At 37.1% G+C, this 22,239-nt stretch overlaps 1 protein-coding gene across 1 annotated transcript in view; it reads right to left on the reverse strand.

Annotated features, from left to right (window-relative positions):
• Positions 1-22,239, reverse strand: part of Lin28b (lin-28 homolog B) — a 96,816-nt gene that overhangs the window by 25,407 nt on the left and 49,170 nt on the right. The window contains exons 5-6 of the mRNA XM_060373321.1: positions 19,756-19,940; positions 18,274-18,345 (exon numbers count right to left, since the gene is read on the reverse strand). Coding sequence (XP_060229304.1) covers positions 18,274-18,345; positions 19,756-19,940 — 257 coding nt within the window. The remainder of the gene's footprint in view (positions 1-18,273; positions 18,346-19,755; positions 19,941-22,239) is intronic.

The following is a 22,239-nucleotide window of genomic DNA, read 5'->3' on the forward strand; positions in this document are numbered from 1 at the left end:
ATGCTTTAAAGAGGAACAAAAAGTCAGAGAAATAAAACTAATTACTAAAATGAGGTTTGGATATAACAGCAGCAATAACTAAATACAGATGTTCTGCCTCTGCACACTCAATCAGAAGGTGGAGATGGCTTTCAAAGAGCTGATTAGGCTATTTTAAAAGTTGGTAATTATTAATGAGTACTTCAACGTAAGGTTAATTTCCAGGGCATGGGAGAAGGAATTTGGTTTGGATATGTTCAAGTGACACTGTACATGTAAGAAAGTGTCAAAGAATAAACTAAAATATACTTAAAAGAGATTATAAGAGAAATGAAACATATCATAAATGTAAAGGCCAATTCATCAGGAAGACATAAAACTTCCAACAAATTTGCTGTTGCTAAAGTCCAAGCACACAAAACAGACACTCTTTAACTCAGAGAAAAGCAGAGATAGCAGCAATCACAGTTGAAAATTAACATCCCCCTTTCAGTAAGTGATAAAAAAGGAGACATAGCAGAGTAAAATCCAATTTTGGACTGCATTAAAAAGGAATATTATCTAACTAACACCATAAAATGATGTACTCAATAGTTGTTGAATATACATTCTTTTCAAGTACAGTACAGAACACTGCCCAGGGCAGACCACATCTGGAGAAAAAAAATTAATGTCAACAAATTTCACAAAGTTGAAATGTTTCCAGAACTTGTTTACTGACTCCAACCAAGTTAAATCAGAAATAAAAAAGACACACAGAAGTTCCAATGTATCTGAACATCATAATTCTAAATAACATATCAAAAAAGAATAAGAGAAACTAAAATTAAAAAATGTTAAAATTCATGGGATAAAAAAATTAACATTTATGGGATATGCCTGAGGCAGCATTTAGAGCTTTAAACATTTGTATTTAAAAAGTTCAAAACCTTAAAAATAAGTAGTTTAAATAAGTTTTACTTAGAAAAGTTAGAAAGAAAATAGCAAAAGAAGCCCAAATTTAGTAAAATAAATAAGAACAGAAACAAACAATATGGAAACACTAGAAAAGTAAAGTTAGCCTTGAAAGGATCAGTAAAGTCCTATGAAAATGGACTAGAAATAAGAAACACCAGAGAAAGAAAAAATTACAACTACCAGACATAAAAATATGGACCACTGCTATATGTTACAGACATTAAAAAGATAGAAGGGCTGAATTTACAGTTGAGTATTTGCCAATCACAAGGCCCAAAGTTCAATCCCAAGAAGATTGTAAAAGAATGTGATGGTTAATTCAGTTTGTTAACCCCATCGGGTGTGGAGTCATCTAGAAGACAAGCCTGTGAAAAATTATCTAAATTAGGTTAGTTTCTGGGCAGGCCTGTGAAGAATAATTCCAATTAGATTAACCGAAGTGAGAAGACCAACCTTAAGTATGCATGACATAGATCTATAGACCATGAGAATTTTCAAGGCTGGATTGAATGCACTTTGCATTATGTGGCCATGAACCTATGGAGATACAGAAGAAGTTATAATTTCTTTTTTCTTTTTTTTTTATTTTGGTTTTTCAAGACAGGGTTTCTCTGACTAGCCATGGCTGTCTTGGATTCACTTTATAGACCAGGCTGCCACAAACTCACAGAGATCAGCCAGCCTCTGCCTCCCTGAGTGCTTGGATTACAGGTATGTGACACCTTGCCTGCTTGGAAGGTTATAATTTAAATAGAAAGCTCAGCTGAATGCAGATGAGATCCCTAGCATCTCTATGTCTTCTGGGCCTCATACAACCTAAATACCTAAGAATCCTTATGATTCTACATCACTGACCACTTCCATCCAAATGTTAGTAGACTGCTTCATCTTTTACTCAAACTACACCATTAATAAAGTGTAATACCCTGGCTCATAACCACACACAAACACACGCATGAACGCACAAAGATAAAATCTGAGAAAATAAAACAGAAAACCTTTCTCCCCATGTAGATGCTGCTCCTCCAATGAGCAGAGGAGTACTCATTGCTGCTTCTTTTGCTCCTCGGTCCTCCTCATCTCCTTAAGCAGAAGGTTATAGTTTGTTTCCTCACTGTGGCCTCATATGCAGAGACCATACCTTCTAAACACAGCTCCAAGTTCTGACTTTGCCCAGGAGAGCTAAACGCCAGTTCTGAGTTCATATTAAGAATGGAGAAATGGGCTGGTGAGAAGCCTGACAACCCAAGTTCGATCCCCTGTTCCCACTCATTAGACCAAGAGTGACTCCTGCAAGTTGCTCTCTGGCCTCCACACACATGTGCTGGTACAGAGTTACCTACCTTCACATATAGACTTAAAAAAATACTAAAAAAAAAAAAAAAAAAAAAAAAAACAAGGAAAGGATACAACCGGTAATCCATACAAAGTAATCTGAGAATGCTGCATGTTTTTAAAAAAATATGGTTTCTTTTGGCATCTGGAGTTAATTGAATGAATCTGGAATAAGAGGATTTCTCTGGAATGAAAAACGTTAATTCAAAATGCAAAAGTAAACTGAAAATACAATGATAACAGACAATCACAACTAAGATCTTAGCAAAAATTCTTGAAGAACTCAATTAACATTCAAAAGAAAATTAGCTCTATTGGTATTCTTATGAAGCTCCTGTCCACTCTGGGTCCTTCTATTCCTGCACTCTTTCCTATGCTCTGCCCAAAGTTTGACTGTGAGTCTTAGAATCTACTTCCATCCCCTACTAGGTGTAGTCTTTCAGAGAACATTTATGGTAGGTTCCCATCCTGTTCTCTCTCTTCAACCCCTTCTGGTGTCTATTCCATTTGTCCTTCTGAATGACCAAGGGCAGACAGACGCTCCATAAGAACAACAGAGCCAACAAATCTGGGCCAATGGGGGCCTGCCAAGGACCATATATGAAGGGGTCCTAGACCCCTGCTCATATGTAGCCAACAAGCAGCTCAGTCTCCATGTGGGTACCCTAGTAAGGGGAACAGGGGCTGTCCCTAACATGGACTCTATTGCCTGTTCTTTGATCACTTCCCCCTTGAGGAGAGTGGGGGCTTGCCAGCCCACAGAGGAAGATGATGCAGGCAGTCCTAATGAGACTTGGTAGGATGGGGCCAGAGGGTGGAGGAGGAGGCCTCCCTCTTTCTAAAGACTAGGGGAGGGGAACAGTGGGCAATAGGGACAGAAGGTAGAACCAGGAGGAGACAAGGGAGGGGGCGACAATCAGGATGTAAAGTGAATAAATTATAAAAAATGAATTTAAACTAAAAAGTTAGCACAAAGCAAGACAGGAGATGGGAAAAAGGGTCAAATTTTAAAGACTAATTTAAGAGCACAGGTGAATTGGATGGCAAAGGGTAAAAAGAAGCAAGAAGAAAGAACCTCAGAAACAAACCACACGAGGCAATTTCTAAAGGCACAATGAAGTGAAAACACAGACCAGACAACAGGATGAAGTAAGAATGCAGAATGAAGGAAGTGGTGTGCTGACAGACCCCAGGGCACCTCCCTGTTTGGCGATAACCTGCTGGCGGGATTCGCTGAGAAGGCTGTTTATGTGTATGACAAAAAGCTACTCCCATTAAAGTCTCATCACATAATGATAGGTCTTTCTGAGAACCATGCCCATTCCATCTTCGAGGTTTACGGTCTGCGTGGGGTTCATGTGACTCCCGAGCAGTAGGAGGGCAAGTGACTCATATTTAACAGACCAGAGAAAGACATTGTCGTCTAGATCAATAAAATCAATCCTGGGCTTCTGTTAGACTTGCTGGGAATTAAATCTCTCTTGATACTGTGATTGAGCACTCACATCCCATGTGCCCGAGACCACTTTAGTCAAAAATTCTAAAAAGGCTTCATCCTACATCCTTAAATCAAGGGGGATGTTCAATTTCAGTCTATCAAAAATCATGGGAAAAATTCACTGGGAAACACCAAGGCCACGGGGTATAGCTAGGGAAGCCTGGGGGTGTGCACTTCTGCCTCTGTCTTTTAAAAGATTTATTTTATGTCTCTTCTCCCTCCCCCGACGTGTGTGTGTGTGTGTGTGTGTGTGTGTGTGTGTGTGTGTGTGTGTGTTGGTACAAGAGTTCAGGTACCTAAAGAGACCACAAGCATCACATAACCTAGCCATGAAGTTACAGGCAATTTGTGAGGTAACTGACTGCTAAGAATCAAACTTGAGTCCTCTGGAAAAGCAGTACAGTCTCTTAATTATGTAACCACCATTACAGTACTCCCATTTTTATTTTTATTTTCTTTTTCTGAGACAAGATTTCACTATGTGTTCTGGACTGGCCTTAAATTCAAAGCCATCCTCACAACTAAGCTTCCCAAGTACTGCACCAATAGTTCTCACATGAGAATGCTAATTTCTACCAAAATTCTGAAAGATGCTGCTGCTCTAGCAACCATCTTCCTCAGCTGGGTGCATTTCAAATATCATTCTTCCCCTTATTTTCTAGCATTATTCACAGTGATAGCACTGAACTGTATGTCAGTTTTATTATGGTTATTAGCACCTATATTTCCCTCCCATGGAGGGTTCCAGGTTAGATCCACAAAGAGAAAACTTCTCAGAGATTTCAAAGAGAAATTGCAGATGTTATTACTCTTAGAAGAATCGCATTGTCAGTCATGGAAATAGATTGACAAATTTAGTAGGTTCCAGCCGTTTTCACTTTCTCTAATGCTTATGTCTAGACTGTCTCCCAACTATTGGACCTGTTGTCCAACACAGACCTTTGCCAGTCTTTATCAACAATCCCAGGGGTGACAGCCAGAGACAATGACTTGCAGGGTCCTTTCTAGGTTAACTCTTTTAGCTCCCCTCACTAGTGAGAAGTACCTGGCCTTCTAGGCTACCCAAAAGGTTCTGAGTTTGTCCAGCCCAGAACTTCACAGAAGTTGCCAAGAGGAAACACCTCCTTTATACATACATACACACTGTCCCAATGTTTTATTTGCTTTTTGATTGAGCAACAAGTAATTGTACATCCATGCATAATTTCTTATTAGAATCTGTAAATTTTGAGCAGAATTACATTGAACTCATAATTATTGAGAGATTTTCTTTTTTAAACATTGAGTTTTAAGAACAAAACACAGGGGTAAAATGTTTATCTAGATTCAATTCCTAGTAAACACACACACAAACAAAAACACACATCTACTGGAAGGGAGGAAGGAAGGAGGGAGGGTGGAAGTGAGAGTAAAAAAAGAAAAGAAAAAAATTAGTCTTGGGCAAAAGACCTAGCTCAAGAGTGGAGTAATTGTTCATCATGGATCATATTTTGGGATACAATTTAGTCCTAAGTACCAAACACTTTTTATAGAATATAAGAAGATAAAACAGAAACACAACGAAATAAGATAAAACTAGCAAACAGAAAGAAAAGAGCCCAAGAAAAGGCATAATAGATAGAGACACACAGACCCATTCTCTGCAGAGTCAGGAATCCCATAAATGCATAAAACTAGAAGCCATAATATACACACAAAGGACCTGTAGGTTACAAAAAAAATAGAAAAATATATTTATTTGTATATATTTTTATTTTGTTATAGCTATATTATTATAGAATATAAATTACATATATATTCATACAAAAGACAATTTTTTAAAGGCCAGACACAACATTATGAAACAAAGCAGAAAGTAAGAGACCTTGGGACATTCAGACCTAAATGAGATGTTACCAACAAATTACGTGCCTCAGGGCTTAGGGACCCCTGCAGAAGAGGAGGTAGAAGAATATAAGAGGCAGAGAGAATAAAGGACACCAAGAAAATAAAGTCCCCCAAATCAACATGATTAAAGGTCATCTGAACTCACAAAGACCGAGGCACGTACGTACAGGGCCTACGCTGGTTAAACCAGATGGGGTCCTCGGGCTGAAAGGAGAAGTGCTCCCCATCCCTAACTCAGGAGCTATGTCCAATTGATAACCACTGCCAAATGAAAACTAGCTTTCTCCAAGGGAGTCACATGGAGGAGACAAACTACTCTTAAGGGTAGGTTGTATGCCCAGCAGTAGAAGGCCAACAGAAAACTAACATCATTCATTCATTTTATAAAGGGGGGGGCAACAAATATTGCTATTCATGAACAGTTTTTTAGGTCTACTCCCATATCTAACATACCTTTATCAGTTCCTTCCACAGTTCTATCAGATTCCTTTTATGTATAGTTTGAATATCAAATGCAAAATGAGTCATTTTTCTTGGGGCAAGTAACTGAACCCAGGACCTCAAGGCTGTTAAGCATTTCTTTTACTCCAGAGCTTTGCCCCAGACCCCAAATGAACATTATTATTATTTTTTAAAGAAAGTAAGGATTATAATTGTAAGTTCTTGGGATATGGCATATGCCCTTAAATTCCTTATATTAAGATGTTATTAGTTCACTTTCTGTGCTGAATTCATAGAAAAATACATGTGCAGATATTCTCAGCCTTAATACCATACTGTATGTGAATAGCAAAGTGCTTGGTTCTTTTTCTAGAACTGTTTTTTTTCCTTCTCTTATTGTATTAATGCTAATTTTTGTATGTTAGAACATACTAAATAAACAAAAATAAATAAATGAACAGGAACAAATGAACTCTCAGTGGGCTATTGTTACCAAAGGGACTGAAATCAAAGAACAGAACCAACCATGAGGAGAGATCAAAGCAGAAGTGTGTTAAAGCATGCAACACTCCTGTTCTTAGGTGCTCTCAATGGAAGCTTTTACTATCTCTAGTATGGAATGGCTCCTGAAGAGACAGACTAGGTGTGAAACAGTCCTTGGCTTAAATTCAGCACAAAGTAAGTGAGCTCCTTGAAAGATGAGCCTCTCTTCCTTTATCCTTCCATAAAGACAGTTATGTAATTCAGTTTTCCTTAGTATAATAGACTTAGAAAACAGACTTTTAAATTTGTACTCAGGTTTCCAGTTATGAAGGAGAGAAACTGAAGTGGAAGTTTCTGGCTTCTTTGAAGATTCAGTTGAGTTAGATACTTTGTTAGAAGCTGTCTTATGAGAGAGCACGTGATGTTTTGCGGTGAGCTATCTTGTGCGAGGGGCGTGACTTTGGTCTGCTGGAACATCCATGGGTGGACTCTGAGGAGAGGAGATGGACACTGTCCATGGACAGTGAAGTATTGCTTTTTGGATCAACATTGCTGTGCTGATCTTCGGCACTTGACTTTGCAGAGGGAAATGTTCCAGAGAACTTCTCAGGGCAATCCAACTATGTCTTGTGGATTACACTGACTTGTCCTGATCTTTTGAAATGCTGATTCTTGTTGCTGATTCTTGGTGTTGGCCATTGGACTGAACTGCTGGTATCCAAACAACAAAAAGTGGACTCATCCCAAGGAACTACTGGTAAAAAGGTCTACAGCCCCCTTTACCTAATAACTTTCTTTCTCTTCTACCTCTGATCAGTAGGTGGAAGCATTTAAGAACCCTAAATACAGTAAGCTAGGTGAAAATCTTAAGCCTTAAGAAAGCAGATCACAAATGATACAATGACTGCCTTTTTAGAGAATTTACATCAATACCTTTCCTCATTTTAGAGATTCTGAGCTCTCTGTGTGTCTGCGTGTTCTCTCTTTAGTCTGTGTGTACATGTGCACATGTAGACATGCTACAGAGGGCAACTCTCATGCCTTACCTCGCCTTCCACCTTGCTAAAAACTGGGCCACACCAGGTTACCTAGCCTACAGGCTCCTGAGGATCCTCAGTTTCCACCTCTCTGTCTCACTGCAGGAGCATTGGCACTCTACTGTACAAACATCACGAGAGTTCTAGAGATCCAACCCTGCCCAACAAACTATCTCCACGGCCCCTGATGTTAAGCATTTTTCTATACCCCACTCCACGAGGGGCTTTCTTTCCTAAAGGCCAGGGAGAGGTCTGATTTTTTCCCCCCTAATAACCCAGTTTAAAGTAACAACAAAGCCTGGTAGTGGTGGCACACGCCTTTAATCCCAGCACTTTGGAGGCAGAGACAGGTGAATCTCTTTAGTTCATGGCCAGCCTGTCTTACACAGTGAGTTCCTGGACAGCCAGGGCTATACAGAGAAACCCTGTCTCAAAAAACAAAATAAATAAATAAATGAATAAATAAATATTTTTAAATTCTTCCTTGACTCTTTTTCAGATTTAATGCCTGTTCTCTGCTTATATTAACTGTACCAAAAGTTTATGTGTGTACCTGTATGCATGTGCAAGTGTGTGAGGACAGGAATGTGTGCCGAGGACAGCAGAAAAGCTCAGCCATCATTCTTTAGGCACTGTCCTTGTTTTCTTTGTATACAGGTGTGAGTGTTTGTGTGCAGACGCATGTGTACCATAGCGTGTGTGTCGGTGCATATGAACCGTAGTGTGTGTGCGTGCAGGTGTCTGTGTACCACAGTATGTGTGCGCAGATGCATGTGGAACAGTGCATGTGTGTGCGTGTGTGTGTGTAGGTATGTGTGAACCAGTGTACATGCATGTGTCTATGTGTGTGTGTAAGAGTCTGTGTACCACAGTGCATGTGTGTGCGTGTGTGTGTGTGTGTGTGTAGGTATGTGTAAACCAGTGTCTATGTGTGTGTGTCTATGTGTCTATGTGTGTGTGTAAGAGTCTGTGTACCACAGTGCATGTGTGAAGGTGAGAGGACAAGTTGGCAGGAATAGGTTTTCTCTTTCTACCACACTGGTTCTGGGAATCAAACTCAGGATTTGTCAGCAAGTATCTTTACTCACTGAGCCATGTCAACGTCCCCGATACAACTTTCAGAGCTGATTTTCGCTTCCATCTTGTTGAGTCAGGGTCTCCTTTGCTTCTGCTGTCACACTGTGTACTCCGGGTAACCAGCTCTGCTATTCTCCTGCGCTGCCTCCAAGGGCTGATGTTACAGATGCACACCACAGCGCCTGGCCTTTTACTTGAGTTCCAGAGACCAAACTCAAGTTACTACGTTTGCATGGCTAGTGCTTCTCACCTGCTGACCTGCTGCTGCGTCCCCTACCCTGTTTTGAGCCATCTCTCACTGGCCTAGAACTCCCCAAGGAAGTGAGGCTACCAGCTGGCTGGTGAGTCCCAGAGATTTATGTGCTTGTGTCTAACTTCCTGAAGCCAGGAACACACAGCCACGCTTGAGTCTGTAGGCTGGATCTGGACTTAAACTCAAGGGCTCCGGTTTACAAGGCAAGTACTTTACTAAGCTTTCTGCGGAGCCCTGAAGCACCCATTACTTCAAAAATGTACTTTTTAAATAATGGACATTAATGGAAATTCACTGATAATAAATTTGATTTTATAAAACAGTAATCTGTTTTACCAGATTACTACTTCTGAGAAGTACATGGAGATATTTTGTGTAATGTGTTATAAGTTATTGATATAAAATTATCAAAAAAAATAACATTTTCTTTGAGAGTAGTTCATGTTCATAATCTATTTAACCATAAAAATGTTAAATTCTAGTATAAATGTAGAATAACCTTTGCGAGCTCTTCAGCTTCATAAGAACAGAATTAGCTTTGTCTCTCATTAATGGCGCTTTGGTATTCCCTTTTGTTTCCAGTAACTGAAGTATAGGACTACTATTTCAGTGGAGGGATTTAACAGCATACATATGGAAATTTTTGTTGATTAATATTCAATTTGACTACACTTTATTCTGTTCTCACAAGAACAAACTTGAATACCACAGTATAAGATATGATATATATATATATATATAAGAATTTATATATAACAAATATAAATATAACAAACTTGAATACCACAGTATAAGATATGATATATATATATATAAGAATTTATATATAACAAATATAAATATAACAAACTTGAATACCACAGTATAAGATATGATATATATATATATATATATATATATAAGAATTTATGATTAAATTTCAAACATTTGAACAAATGATACTTTAAACAATGCCAAAATGCTCATTTTAAAGACATACATAAGGACAGTCCAATGGTAATGGGTTATCATTTTGGTGGTAGAAACATACATACTATTATTAGCTAAATATATTTTCTCTTTCGCAACGATTTCAGAGTTTAAGCTACCCACTCTCATAAAACTTTACACTGAAACAATGCAGTCTATGCTGTAATTTGCTCTTATCACAGTTGCTTCCATTGTTTTTCTTTAGAGACATTTGTGTATTTATTATACTTAGAATAAAACAGTGCTCAGAAAATCAGCCTAAAACTCGGCTTGCTTGCCACTTGGCATCTGAGCACTCCTACTAGACACTGGGGAGACCTGTGCGACACCGCGATGAAGTCAGCCCCACACAGTGTCTGGGAGAGGGTGATGAGAATGGCACATTGTCTGCTTGGTCTAAACTGAGGTCACAGCAGGGAGAGCATCTGCTAAGAGAATGTGAATGGAGGAAACAACTATAATTGCCTCATTAAAAGATCTCTGGCCAAATAATCACAAGAAGAAAGGACTAGGAAAAACACCCCAAAATTAGGCTGTAATGTGGAATTTTAAAAAGTGCAAAAAAAAAAAATAATTGAAGAGACTTGGGTATACTATTGGTCTTACTAACTTTCTTAGGAGCTACACAAATTAACAAAACATGGAAGGAACAGTTCAGTTATCCAGCTGTAGCCCTTAGCAGTTGTTCAGAAGGAAGAATGCAAATTCACAGCTACCCAGGAAACAATTGTGAAATGAAGGGCTCTGTGAAATTTCTAACAAGTGATAAACACAGGAATTAGCAGTTACTGTATAAAAAGCATAAAATTAAAAAGCTGAAGAAATACTTTTTAAGAGGCAGGATGTAAAGCTTTAACAGCAAAGTCTGAAAAGGACAAACTGTCTCCACCGGATCAATGCATTTTCTTCTACTTTCTCCCTCCAACTTCTAAAGAAAAGTTTATTTTTCCTGCAGTGCAACAGTGTACATCTAGAGTAGTTTGGGCACTTGAAATTATGAGACAGTAAAAGCACTTACATTTTATTCAACATTGTTAATAATTATTTCACAGTAAATATTAAGAATGAGACACATTATTTTTCATTTCCTGATATTTTGAGGTTAAGTTGTACAAATTTAAACCTATATCACACAGTTAAAATGTATTGTGCCATAATAGTACCTAAAGTTAAACTTTTTTTTTCTAACTCCAACAGACATGGTAAAATTAGCTTGTTACACCCATAAGCCAGGTTTAAAATAAGCAAGCTATTTGATGACTTTGATGTTTTGCACCCAAAATGTGCTGGCTAATTTTTCCATTCCATTTACCATTCCAGTCTTTAAACTGCCTTAATCTCCTGCCCTCAGATGTTGATCTTGTAAGAATAGGGGTCATAGGTCAGGATAGACAGACCTCAAAGGATCTGGCCTATCAATTCATGCCTGAAAGATTTCTCTGCCACAATAGGAACCTACTAAACAGCAAATTCCTACATCTGATCACACAAGTATCAGGGTGAAACAGTTATTTATTGGAATTCGTTGATTTACATTTTTTTTTCAAATACCTCTAGCACCTAAATAGCATTTTAATTTTCTTCTGGAAACAGGGTCTGGGATACAGTAAACATGAAGCTAATACCACTAAAGTACTTCTTAAAGCAAAACAGCAAAGTCTAAGCCTAGGCTTATTATTTTCAGGAATGCTATTAAGAATTCAAAAGACACAGCACTAGATTTCCCGTGTAAAGTAACTAGAAACCTCCAAATTACACTGTGGAGATAATGAACGGGAAAGGTTATCCCGTGCAGAAGCGCAGTGAGGGGAGAACTGCAACCAGCCAATGTGGAGCCTCCTGTTCTGAGAGTGAGCCAGGGCACCGTGTGAACATTTTCCAAGTGGTGAATAACACACACAGCTCTTCGCTACGCAACATTCATCTGATGAATTTTCTAACTTCAAACCTCTTCCCAAAGTTTCTTACAAAGTTAAAATAGTTTGAGTCCACAAAATTATTGTTTTATAAAAATTAACTATCATATGTCTCATGTAAAAACCAGAAGTGTGTGGGTGCTTTTAAGTTGAGTTTAAATCAGATATCAGAGAATTAACTTCTATTTATAGTTACCCTGGTCTTTTTGGTCATAAAGATAATATATCACAATGTGTCATTTCAATATTGGGCTAACAGGAATACCAAATCCGAATCAAGTGTAAATGAAAGCCATCTTTAACTAAAGCCTCTTTCTAATAGTAATGAATAAAATATTTTTGATTTACATTTGATTTACATGCACTTCCACTCAAAAACCTTAGCAACGAGCAATCTTTAGAAACAAAATATTACTTGAAGTTATATAGAAGAGGAAAAAAGTACTCATATGCTATATAGTTTAAAAATTAAATATTACAGCAAATTAACTAGAAGCACCAGAATATTCTTAGATTTTTTTTTTAAATACAAATTATGTTTTCAAGAACTCAAGTCACCATTGCTGACAAAGACTTTCCCTTATTATCAGAGCATGGTTCAGTCAGAAGGTGCAGGTTAGGGAGAACAAAGATAACAGTCAGTGTGTTGGGGGAGAAGAGGGTTACATGAGGAGAAAAGAGAAACTAAATAGACACTTCCCAGAGCCAGATATCTAAACACAGACACATCTTCCATATGTGAACGTGCTACCCATGCTCTGAAGCTATGTGCATTTTATTTACTAATTATTCAGCATCAAGTCACAAAAATTTCTAGACCAACTGTCTCATGGCTGCAAGTCTAGCTAGTCACCCCAAATATCTGCAAGTATGAACTAAAATTTTATAATGAAATAGTTCCATAACGTAGTCTGATAGGATTGTGTCATATCAACACAATATCAGACAAAACCATCATTTTATTAACCTACCTTAAATAGAACTGTTACCTCTTTTTTCATAGTAAACTGTAGTCTTTAGAGAAATATACCAAGACAAGGCTAATTTTAAAGAAAAAAGCATAAGTTCTCTAATTTTTCATTAGCCGCCTCCATTTTATAATGAGGGATTTTCCTCTCCTTACTTTTCTGAAGATAAACATCAAACAAACTAAATAGTATATACAAAATTATTTCATCTCATACAGAACAAACACTCTTCTTTAACAGATACCATCTGAACCATTCATATAATTAACAAAAATAAATCGATCTAGATGTTACACCAGATACAAAGCTAACTCTCATTGGATTATTAAATAAATGAAAATATACCACTACGATAACAACAAACCAGCAGACAGAAATTTAAAACACACGAGAAAGTGTGCTATAAGAGAAACATGGAAGAAAATACTGTGAGCTAATGTTAAGCAAACAATTTTCCTTTTCTTTTTTTTTTGGGGGGGGTTGTTTGTTTGTTTCGAGACAGGGTTTCTCTGTGTATCCCTAAATGTTCTGAAACTCACTCTGTAGACCAGGCTGGCCTCAAACGCAGTGATCTGCCTGTCTCTGTCTCCTAAGTGCTGGGATTGAAAACATGAGCTACCATGCCCAGCTCTTAAGCAAAGAATTCTTAAACATGACATCAAACTAAGTTTAATTAAACTGTCTTCATCAAAATTAAAAAAAAAAAAAAAAACAACTTATACTCTACAAGATTATTTACAAGAGAGTAAAACAAGCTACAGAATAAAAAAAAATTGGAAAAAATTTATCTGGCAAATGTTCTGCATCCACAATGCATATTAGAAGCTCTCAGAATACTAACAAGAAAATAAACAACTCAGCAAAAAAAAAATGTGGAAAGACACAGTTCACCAGAGGATAAAGACAATAGCATCGAAATACCTTGAATAGTGTTCAGCATCAGCAACCATTACTGAAATGAAATCCTAACCACAACAATATAGCATAATTACAACCATGGCTACTGTATATATGGAGTAGCTATGCTTATGTTCAGTTGAAGAAGACCAATCATTGGCAAATCTGCATAGTAGGTGGCTCACATACTGCTGACAGGAACACAGGAGAATGTGACTCCTCTGCAAAACCAAGCTAAACACACACCCATGACACAGAGCCATTACACAGCAATCCTATTCTAAAACCCAAGACTACTTCATAAAAACTCTTCCATAATCTTTGTAGATGTTGTTCATAACTGCCACAGCTGACAATACCCAAAATTCCTCAATAGAAGAATTAAAAAATCACTGTTAGAGGCTCCTAAAGGCATACTATCCAACAATATAAAAGAATGAATACTGATATATTCAATATTACAGATAAATTTCAAAAGCATTATGATGAAAGAAAAATGGAAAATTCGAAAGGTTGTGAAAAAAAATCTGTTCATATGCCATTCACCAAAACAAAACCAATAGTAATATGAAATATAATTACTCATTGCCAAGGTTATAGCTTAGGGATGGGTAGCTATAAACAGCAGTGAGAGGTTATTTGTTGGGGGTAACTGATTGTTCTGAATAAATCATGATGCTAAGAGGGGCAATGTACATGTATGAGAATTCACAGAACTATGAATAAGACCAAAAATGGTATTTATGACAATTTGATAAATAAAATAAAAATCAACATTCCAAACAAACAACAAATTAAAATGTACCAATGTTAATTTTTCTCTTAAAAAATTCTACCCTTTTTGTGCTTCAGCAAACCAAATCAACTGTCTATTGTCATTTTTTAAATTTCTAGCATTAACACCAAGGCCTTGTATGTGAGAAGGCAAGAACTTCCCCAAGAATCCATATCCCCAGGACTAACACCATTATTTTCAAAATGTTGTAAGCTCTAAGTTCAAGAGTTGCTTAAGGCAGCAAGATGTTGGTAGGAGTGGAAATTTGATCACTGAAGTCAATAATGATTCTATAGATTATAAATCATGGGGGAACCCAGAAAACAATGGTTCTGACTAAGAAATAAATGAAAAAAAAATCAGTGTGATGATAAATGGATTACTTACAGTCTTAAGGCATCTCCTCCAACAAAGGGCTTACTAATTACAAGAGTAAATGGAGAAGCTTACCCCACAAGATATGTGACCCATATCTCGGTCACATGGTCCAAGATAAAAATAGCATCTGATGACAGAATACCACATAACATGGCTGTCATGACAGCCTTGCTGAAGATGAATAATCACAATCTAACTATGAGGAACTAGTATGCAAACACAAGCTACAATCTGGATTCATCCAGTGATTCAAAACTCACACTTCTCATTCTACTATTGCCTTTAAGTGAATAGGTAGACACAAACAATTTGGTAAGATTCAAGTTTCAAAAAACTTAGCACAGTACACCTAATTTATAAGCAATATAAGGGTAAGAGAAGCAAGTTTAGAGACATAGCAATGAATCTCCTTCTTGGATGTAGTATTTGGTATCCACTTCAAGACAAATGGCCTAGTCTGTTCAAGTTACTGTCATGGACTATTTCTGAAAGAATGAACTGTGCAGGGAGGTACTGTTCTAAACAGCATGCTACCTAAGGCATAAAAACAAACTAAAAGGCATGCTTCATGTGTGTCTGGAGAGGGAGTAAAATTGCATTTGTTTAGTTATTTCATGTGTGAGTGTGTAGATATGTGTAGGCTCATGTGTGCACGCAGGCCATGGAGCAAGTGTAAATAAATGTATGAGAGCAAATTGTAGGATTTGGTTCTCTCCTTCCAGCATGTGGGTCTCAGTGAAGACTCCTGGTGATCAGATTCAGCAGCTAAGTGCCTTAATTTGCTCAGCCATCTCAATAGTCATTGCTTAGTTTTGAGACAGGGTCTCATATCCTAGACTAGCCTCAAATTTGGTATACATACGAAGATGATACTGATCATCAGACTCAGTATCCCAAGTGCTAGAATTATAGTATACATCACTAAGCTCTTTTTTGTTGGGGATGGAACCCAGGATTTCATGCTTTCCAAACAAGCACACTACCAACTGAGATATATCTCCTGTTCCCAAATACATGCTTTCTATCTGGTGTCTGGTTTCCATAAAACACAAGTTTTAGACAAATGAGGAATATTTATTTTCCAGTGCTTATAATCAAACCCAGGGCCTTGAACATGGTAAGCAAGCACCCTACCATTGCATAGCTATATATCTCAGACCTAGCAGAGGAAATATTAATGTTAACTATTACCACCTTAATAAGAAAAGTATTATACTTAGCTTGATAAGTGGGAAAGTACTACAGAATCTGTAATATATTTTAAGATATAAAATATATAACATCAAATATATCTTATTATAAAACATAACATCAATATAGAAGGATGCTAAGTACACCATGTTTTCTTCTTCCTAGTGTTATGAAAATATTCAGGGTAAAAAGTAAAATTAAATGTAAGGAAATAATAACAATAAAATGTTATTATTGACAACATAACAAATTAACCTCAAAGCACATAATTTAAAACATAGTAACACAATAAAATAAAGTTAAGAAAAGGGGGAGAATAAACATGAAAGCATTATAAAATTCAGAACATTTTATAAGACTTTTTTGGCTGTCTTGCATGTTTTGGAATAAACATGAAATCTGATTAAAAAGCCTTATACTCATTACTTTGTTTCAGAAATTACAAATAGTTAATATTCATTGACAAAATAAATAGTGATCAAAGCACTCAAGGAACAAATCACTGCCTTGGTAATCATCATAGCCATTAGTTGACAAAAACCCATGATTATTTTTTTTTTTTACCTTTTCTTTTCTATGTGTATGGTAGGTACACATATGTATATTCACAGGTGTGTAGGGTCACAGACACACATGTATTACTCCATGTGGAAGCATGAGGTTGAAAAGAGTCTTTTGGTTATGCTCTCCCATTTTATTTGAGGCAGGGTCTCTCCAATGATCCATAGCCCACTGATTCTGAATCTAGCCAGCCTGCTTCTTCCAAGGACTCACTGTCTGTGCATTTCTTGAGCACTAGGTTTACAGGCAGGCCACCATGCACACACAGCTTTCTTGTGGCTCCAGGGGCCTAAGCTCTGACTGTCGAGCTTTTTAGTTCTCAGCCATCTTCCTCATCCGGGTCCTAGCTCTGCACCACACTGTCAGATGTTGTTCTCACTCTCTCCACTCGGGGTTCTCCATGCTTATCTGAATAGTTTGTTGGGGGTTCTCCTAATACTTGTTGTTGTTTTGATTGACATAGTCTCACTATGTGGCATGCCCGACATAGAACTTGCTATATAGATCAGGCTGGCCTCAAACTTCCAGTGCTTCCCAAATGCTGGTATTATATGTAGTGTGCCACCAGGTTTGGACTGTTTTTCTAAAAAGTGACACATGGAAAGCTAAAGTTGCTAATTCTGGTGACAAAGATTATGGCATCTTGAACACAACAAAGGTGTGGAAATCATTAAACATCAACTGTGTCAGTGTTAATCAGAGTAAGACAATCAATAAATGCGAGCAATTAGAGCAGTAGCCGTAAAGTCTATACTGGTGAGAGAAAACACAGCGACAGGCTGACTTTACTTGAAATTCATGTCTACTAACCTTGCACAGCCTTGAATTCTTTCTTTCTTTTTTTTTTTTCCCCTACAATGTGTATACCTTCTTTCTGGGTAAGTCTGTCTACACCAAGCAAGCGATATAAAATGGTGCAGTAGGTCATCTAATTCCATCTTCATGTCTACTTACCTGTCTGTAGGCTAAGAGTAAATAGTCCATGGTCAGAGTCAAATCTCAGAGCTACGCTTTAAATTTTATCTTTACACCCACTCAAAGAAATCAGTGCAGCCACCATTCTCCTCTCTGCTGCATGCTGAATCTTTCTTTTCTATTAAACCATTCCCCATCAACACATACATATTCTGTAAATTCTTAAAATTTAGAAATGCTGTATTTGCTACTTCTATTTCCTCTCCTTTCATCCTCTGTTGAACAAGACCCAAAGGTTTCAATCCCACCAGGCTTCAGAGCTGTTCTTGCTATGTATATTAATGACTTCTGTGTTGCTAAGTGGTTTCAGGCTCAGCGGTCAGTATCTCTGAACAGCCCTGATATGCAACTCCTTGATTTTTCTTTCCCAGTCTTCTAAAACAAAACTCATTCTAGATGATCCTCGGTTCCCTGTACTTTTCCATTCTCTTTCACTGCTCCTTCCCAGTGACAAGAATGACCCAGGGATCATTCCTCTTTTTTCTTGCATTATGGGCATAAATATCATTGTACTAACTTTTGCTGAAATTTCATTTGCAGCCCTAGAACTCCGTATTAAGTACCTATCCACCTAATTTGTAACCCTCTCGCAGACTCATCATGCCCCAAGCCAATGTGTTTATGTATTATTCCTGCAGTTTTTCCCATCCTGGGAACTCGTCCCTCCATCTTTCTTGTTGCCCAGGCCAAACAAACCTTGGAATCATCCTGGACTCTTCTTCTCTCACAGTCCACATCTGATCCATCAGTAAATCCTGCCGTCTCCACCTTCAAAACATACAGGAATTTCGCTCACCACTTCTATGTCTAGCACCCCAATCCAAACCACCACCACCTCTCTCTGGTACACTGACCCCTTACTGAGCGCTGACCTGCCATTCTTGCTTTTTCAAATTACACTAAAGTAACAGCTGCCAGGAAGTACTTTAAGGAATGTTATAATTTGGATCTAAAAGTTTCTGAAAAGCTCATGCTAGAGGCTTGCCCCAATGCAGCAGTATTCTTAAGGAGAGCCTTGGGGAGTGATTTACTTTACTAACATCAATGGGTTAACCCACCGCTAGGTTTAGCTCAGTGGGTAACTGGAAACTTAAGGAGGTGGGGTCTAGGTAAAAACAGATCATCTTCAGGGCTCTGCCAACTCTCTCTCCTTTCCAACAGTCATGAAGTGAGCAAACAGCATTCTCCTCTTTTTAAGTTAATTTTCTCAAGTATTTTGTCATAGCAACAGAAAGCTAGCTAGTATAAAGAACTAAATTAGATTAAAAGATTATGTTGCTCTTTAAACTAAAGCTTTCTGGTAACTTTCCATTTTTTTTTTCTATATTTAAAGTTCACATTCCCAGCAGTCAAATGTTACAAACAAAACAAAACAAAACAAAATAAAACACTAAGGTCCATAGCTATATAATTAGAAAAGACAAAATAAGACTCAGTAAGCTATCTTGCTTTTGTTAGTTGTATTTTTTGCTCTAATTATTTTGGACTGCAGTTTAGAACCAGATATCAAAACTTTCAATACATAATTTTTGGTCCAGATTTTCAGTAGTAAATATTTATTCAAGGATATAATTAGGTATTTCAAAAATGTACATATAAAAATTGATACAGTGGTTCTGATTTTAAAGCACAGAAAACAAATTCACCAGACCTGACAGCATTGCTCGTAAGTTTTGGAGGATTCATAAAGTGGGAATGTATGCAGGTATTAATGAATGACATGCAAGAATTGTTTTTTTTAAAAAACTCATAAATTTCAAAACAGTATATTTTTTATGACTTCTGCCTGCAGTTGGGATTTTAAGTGACTTTCCCCCTAGCTTCAGTTTTTAATGTCTGGATTTTCAATGTGTAAGCTGTCATTTTAAAATTCTCATTGAAAACAGCAGGTGGAGAAAAGAGGCATTTCCTCTGTGAGGATGTGAGCTCCCCCTCTGGTCTTTCAACAGTCTGGGGAATGGTAGTCAAGCACTATCCCACACTTCACTCTGGCTGGAGCTCAATACTCTGAAGACATACCAAACTGCAAGATAAGACTTTCTTCTTGATACCGTCTACTCAGCTATATACTGATGACATTTTCTTTTGGCTAGGCTCTATGAAATCCATTCACAAAAGGATAAGAGAATTAAAAAATATTTTCCAAATACAATACACTCATAAATCAAGTACAATTACCTATCTCCCTTTGGTCTTCTTTTCTGCAGGGTCTTCCCTTTAGGTCTTCTTTCACTTCCTAAGCAGGGGCTCCCACCTGGGCCTGTTACCCGTATTGACTCAAGGCCTTTGGGGGACTTTTTAAATGTGAATTCTACTGGCTCTCCTTCTTTCAAGCTTCTAAATCCTTCCATGAACAGTTTGCTCTGTAAAGAGTAGGGGGAAAGAGAGAGTGATCAAGATTATCAAAGTAAGAAATTCTATTATCCATTACAAAAGTATAGTTTTTGTTTTATTTTACTGAAGTTTGATAAAACTTACAATGCTGACAATTGAAAGTCTATACCGCTTTGTAAAAGCAATTTAGTGACAGAAAAATTTAAATGTACACACTATTTGTCAATTCTACCACAAAAGTTTTCCTATAGTCAGAGAGATGGTTCAGAGGGGAAAGCACTTGCTGCCCCCTAACAACCTGAGTTCAATTCCCAGCATACGTGATAAAAGGAGAGAACTGACTCCAAGTTGTTCCTCTGACCTCCACATATGCACCCATATTCACATATAAACATACAATAGGTAAATAAATGTAATAACATTTTAAAATCAAGATACTACTATACATAAACTCACATATCCATTCTTTTAGGCAACCACATCACTGTCTGGTAAAAAAAAAATTATATCTGCCTTAATAACATTTTAATCTATTGATTAACAAATTGTGCTACAGCTATATAATATCATATCAAGATTAACATTACTAAGATTTTTATTATCTTAGGGCAGGTGATTCTTCTGTTACTGTTCTACCCACTGCTTTCTTTATAGTGTAATAAATAACTTACTTTTCTTAAAAAAGATATTTAGCACTATATATTGATGTATGAAGATAAACATGTGATATAGTTGAGTCTAAAAAAAAAAGAATGTGCCTACTAGAATGCCACTAACACATTTTCTTTTATTTTTTGATTAGAATATAATTACATTTCCCCCTTCCTTTTCCTCCCTCCAAACCATCTCAAATACCACTCCTCGCTCTCTTTCAAATTCATGGCCCCTTTCTTCATTCATTGTTATTACATCCATATATAAGATACAAAATAATCTGCCCTGTCTGTATAATGCTGTTTGCATGCCTATTTTCAGTGATAATTATTTGGCATTGGGTCAGGTATACAATTTTTAAAGACACAATTATTTTTATGGAGATGAGGCACAAAGCAGAAAGTTCTACATGATACCTTATTATATTAGCATTTCATATTAAAACAATTGACTTTTATAACATATTATTTAAATTTTTTTAAATTATAAAATCGTAACTTGAATTTCAAATACTTTCACTCTTCTAATATTAATTTTTTATCAATATGAATATGCTGATTCAAACAAAATATACTAAAATAATTAAATTATTACTTTTTATTTACCTGTCTGAATTCCTTTTTGTATATTCTGAAGTTCCAACTTGAAAGACTGTGTAATTTGTAAGGACTTTTCTGATCTAATGTGGAATATCATGCAGTCTGTAAGGACTTTTCTAGTCTATGTGAAATATTATACAGTTTGTAAGGACTTTTCTGAACTTGTGTGTTGAAAGAAAGAAACATTATTATCATTTCTGCTGATGCATAAAAACTCAGGAAGTTTTATTTCTCAGTACAGCAGACTTGAAAAGAGACTGAGAGCAGGGTGTGTGCTCCAATGAACGGGTAAAATGCTCTATCTCCTTGGAACAGCCGCCTTATCATATTAGTTTCAGAAATGTTCTCCCCTCCCAACTATTACTAGGATAATAATACTGCTATGTCCAGCAATGCCCTGACTTAGTTGATCAGAGTCCAGAAAATCTCTACTTCAAGTCCACAGTCCTAAAACCATCTGCTACATCTTAGATGTGCTTTGTCTCCAAACTTTTCCCCCAAAGAATTCACAGACCCAAAGATGGGAAATAGTGAGCAACTTTGGGGAGGGGGGTTGGGCCTACTAGGGGTCCATAGGTCAACAGGACTTGTGTTTTCTAAAGAGATTGTGGCCTGCAGTCTTCCTGTTTTGTAAGGCAAACGCTTGCTCTCATGCACATTCCCACCATGACGCTATCTACCCACTGGACCTTTGACGAAGGCAGACACAGTGCCTCAAAACCTGAGCTTAGACTTTGAACCTCCTGAACAATAAACTACATGACCCTATTTTACTTGTAAGATTTGACTTCATAAGTAACAGTAAACTGGCTCCTAGATACAGCAACTCCTTACCCCTAGTTTGCTTTCCATTGTTTATATTACCTAAGGAAACACAAGTTAGAAAATATTAAATGAAAACATTTAGATATAGTTTATAAGCTTAAGATGTAAATCAATTTGAGTAGCAAAATGAAGCTTCTGGCACCCCACTCTATCCCACCAACGAGGATGAATCATCCCTTCAGTATCCTGTGTACCTACATACTACCTGATCATTAGTTACTAGCCACCATGGTTATCAGATCTGCCCTAG

Source organism: Meriones unguiculatus, chromosome 20, assembly GCF_030254825.1.
Source record: "Meriones unguiculatus strain TT.TT164.6M chromosome 20, Bangor_MerUng_6.1, whole genome shotgun sequence".
In the NCBI taxonomy this organism is placed as follows: Eukaryota; Metazoa; Chordata; class Mammalia; order Rodentia; family Muridae; genus Meriones; species Meriones unguiculatus.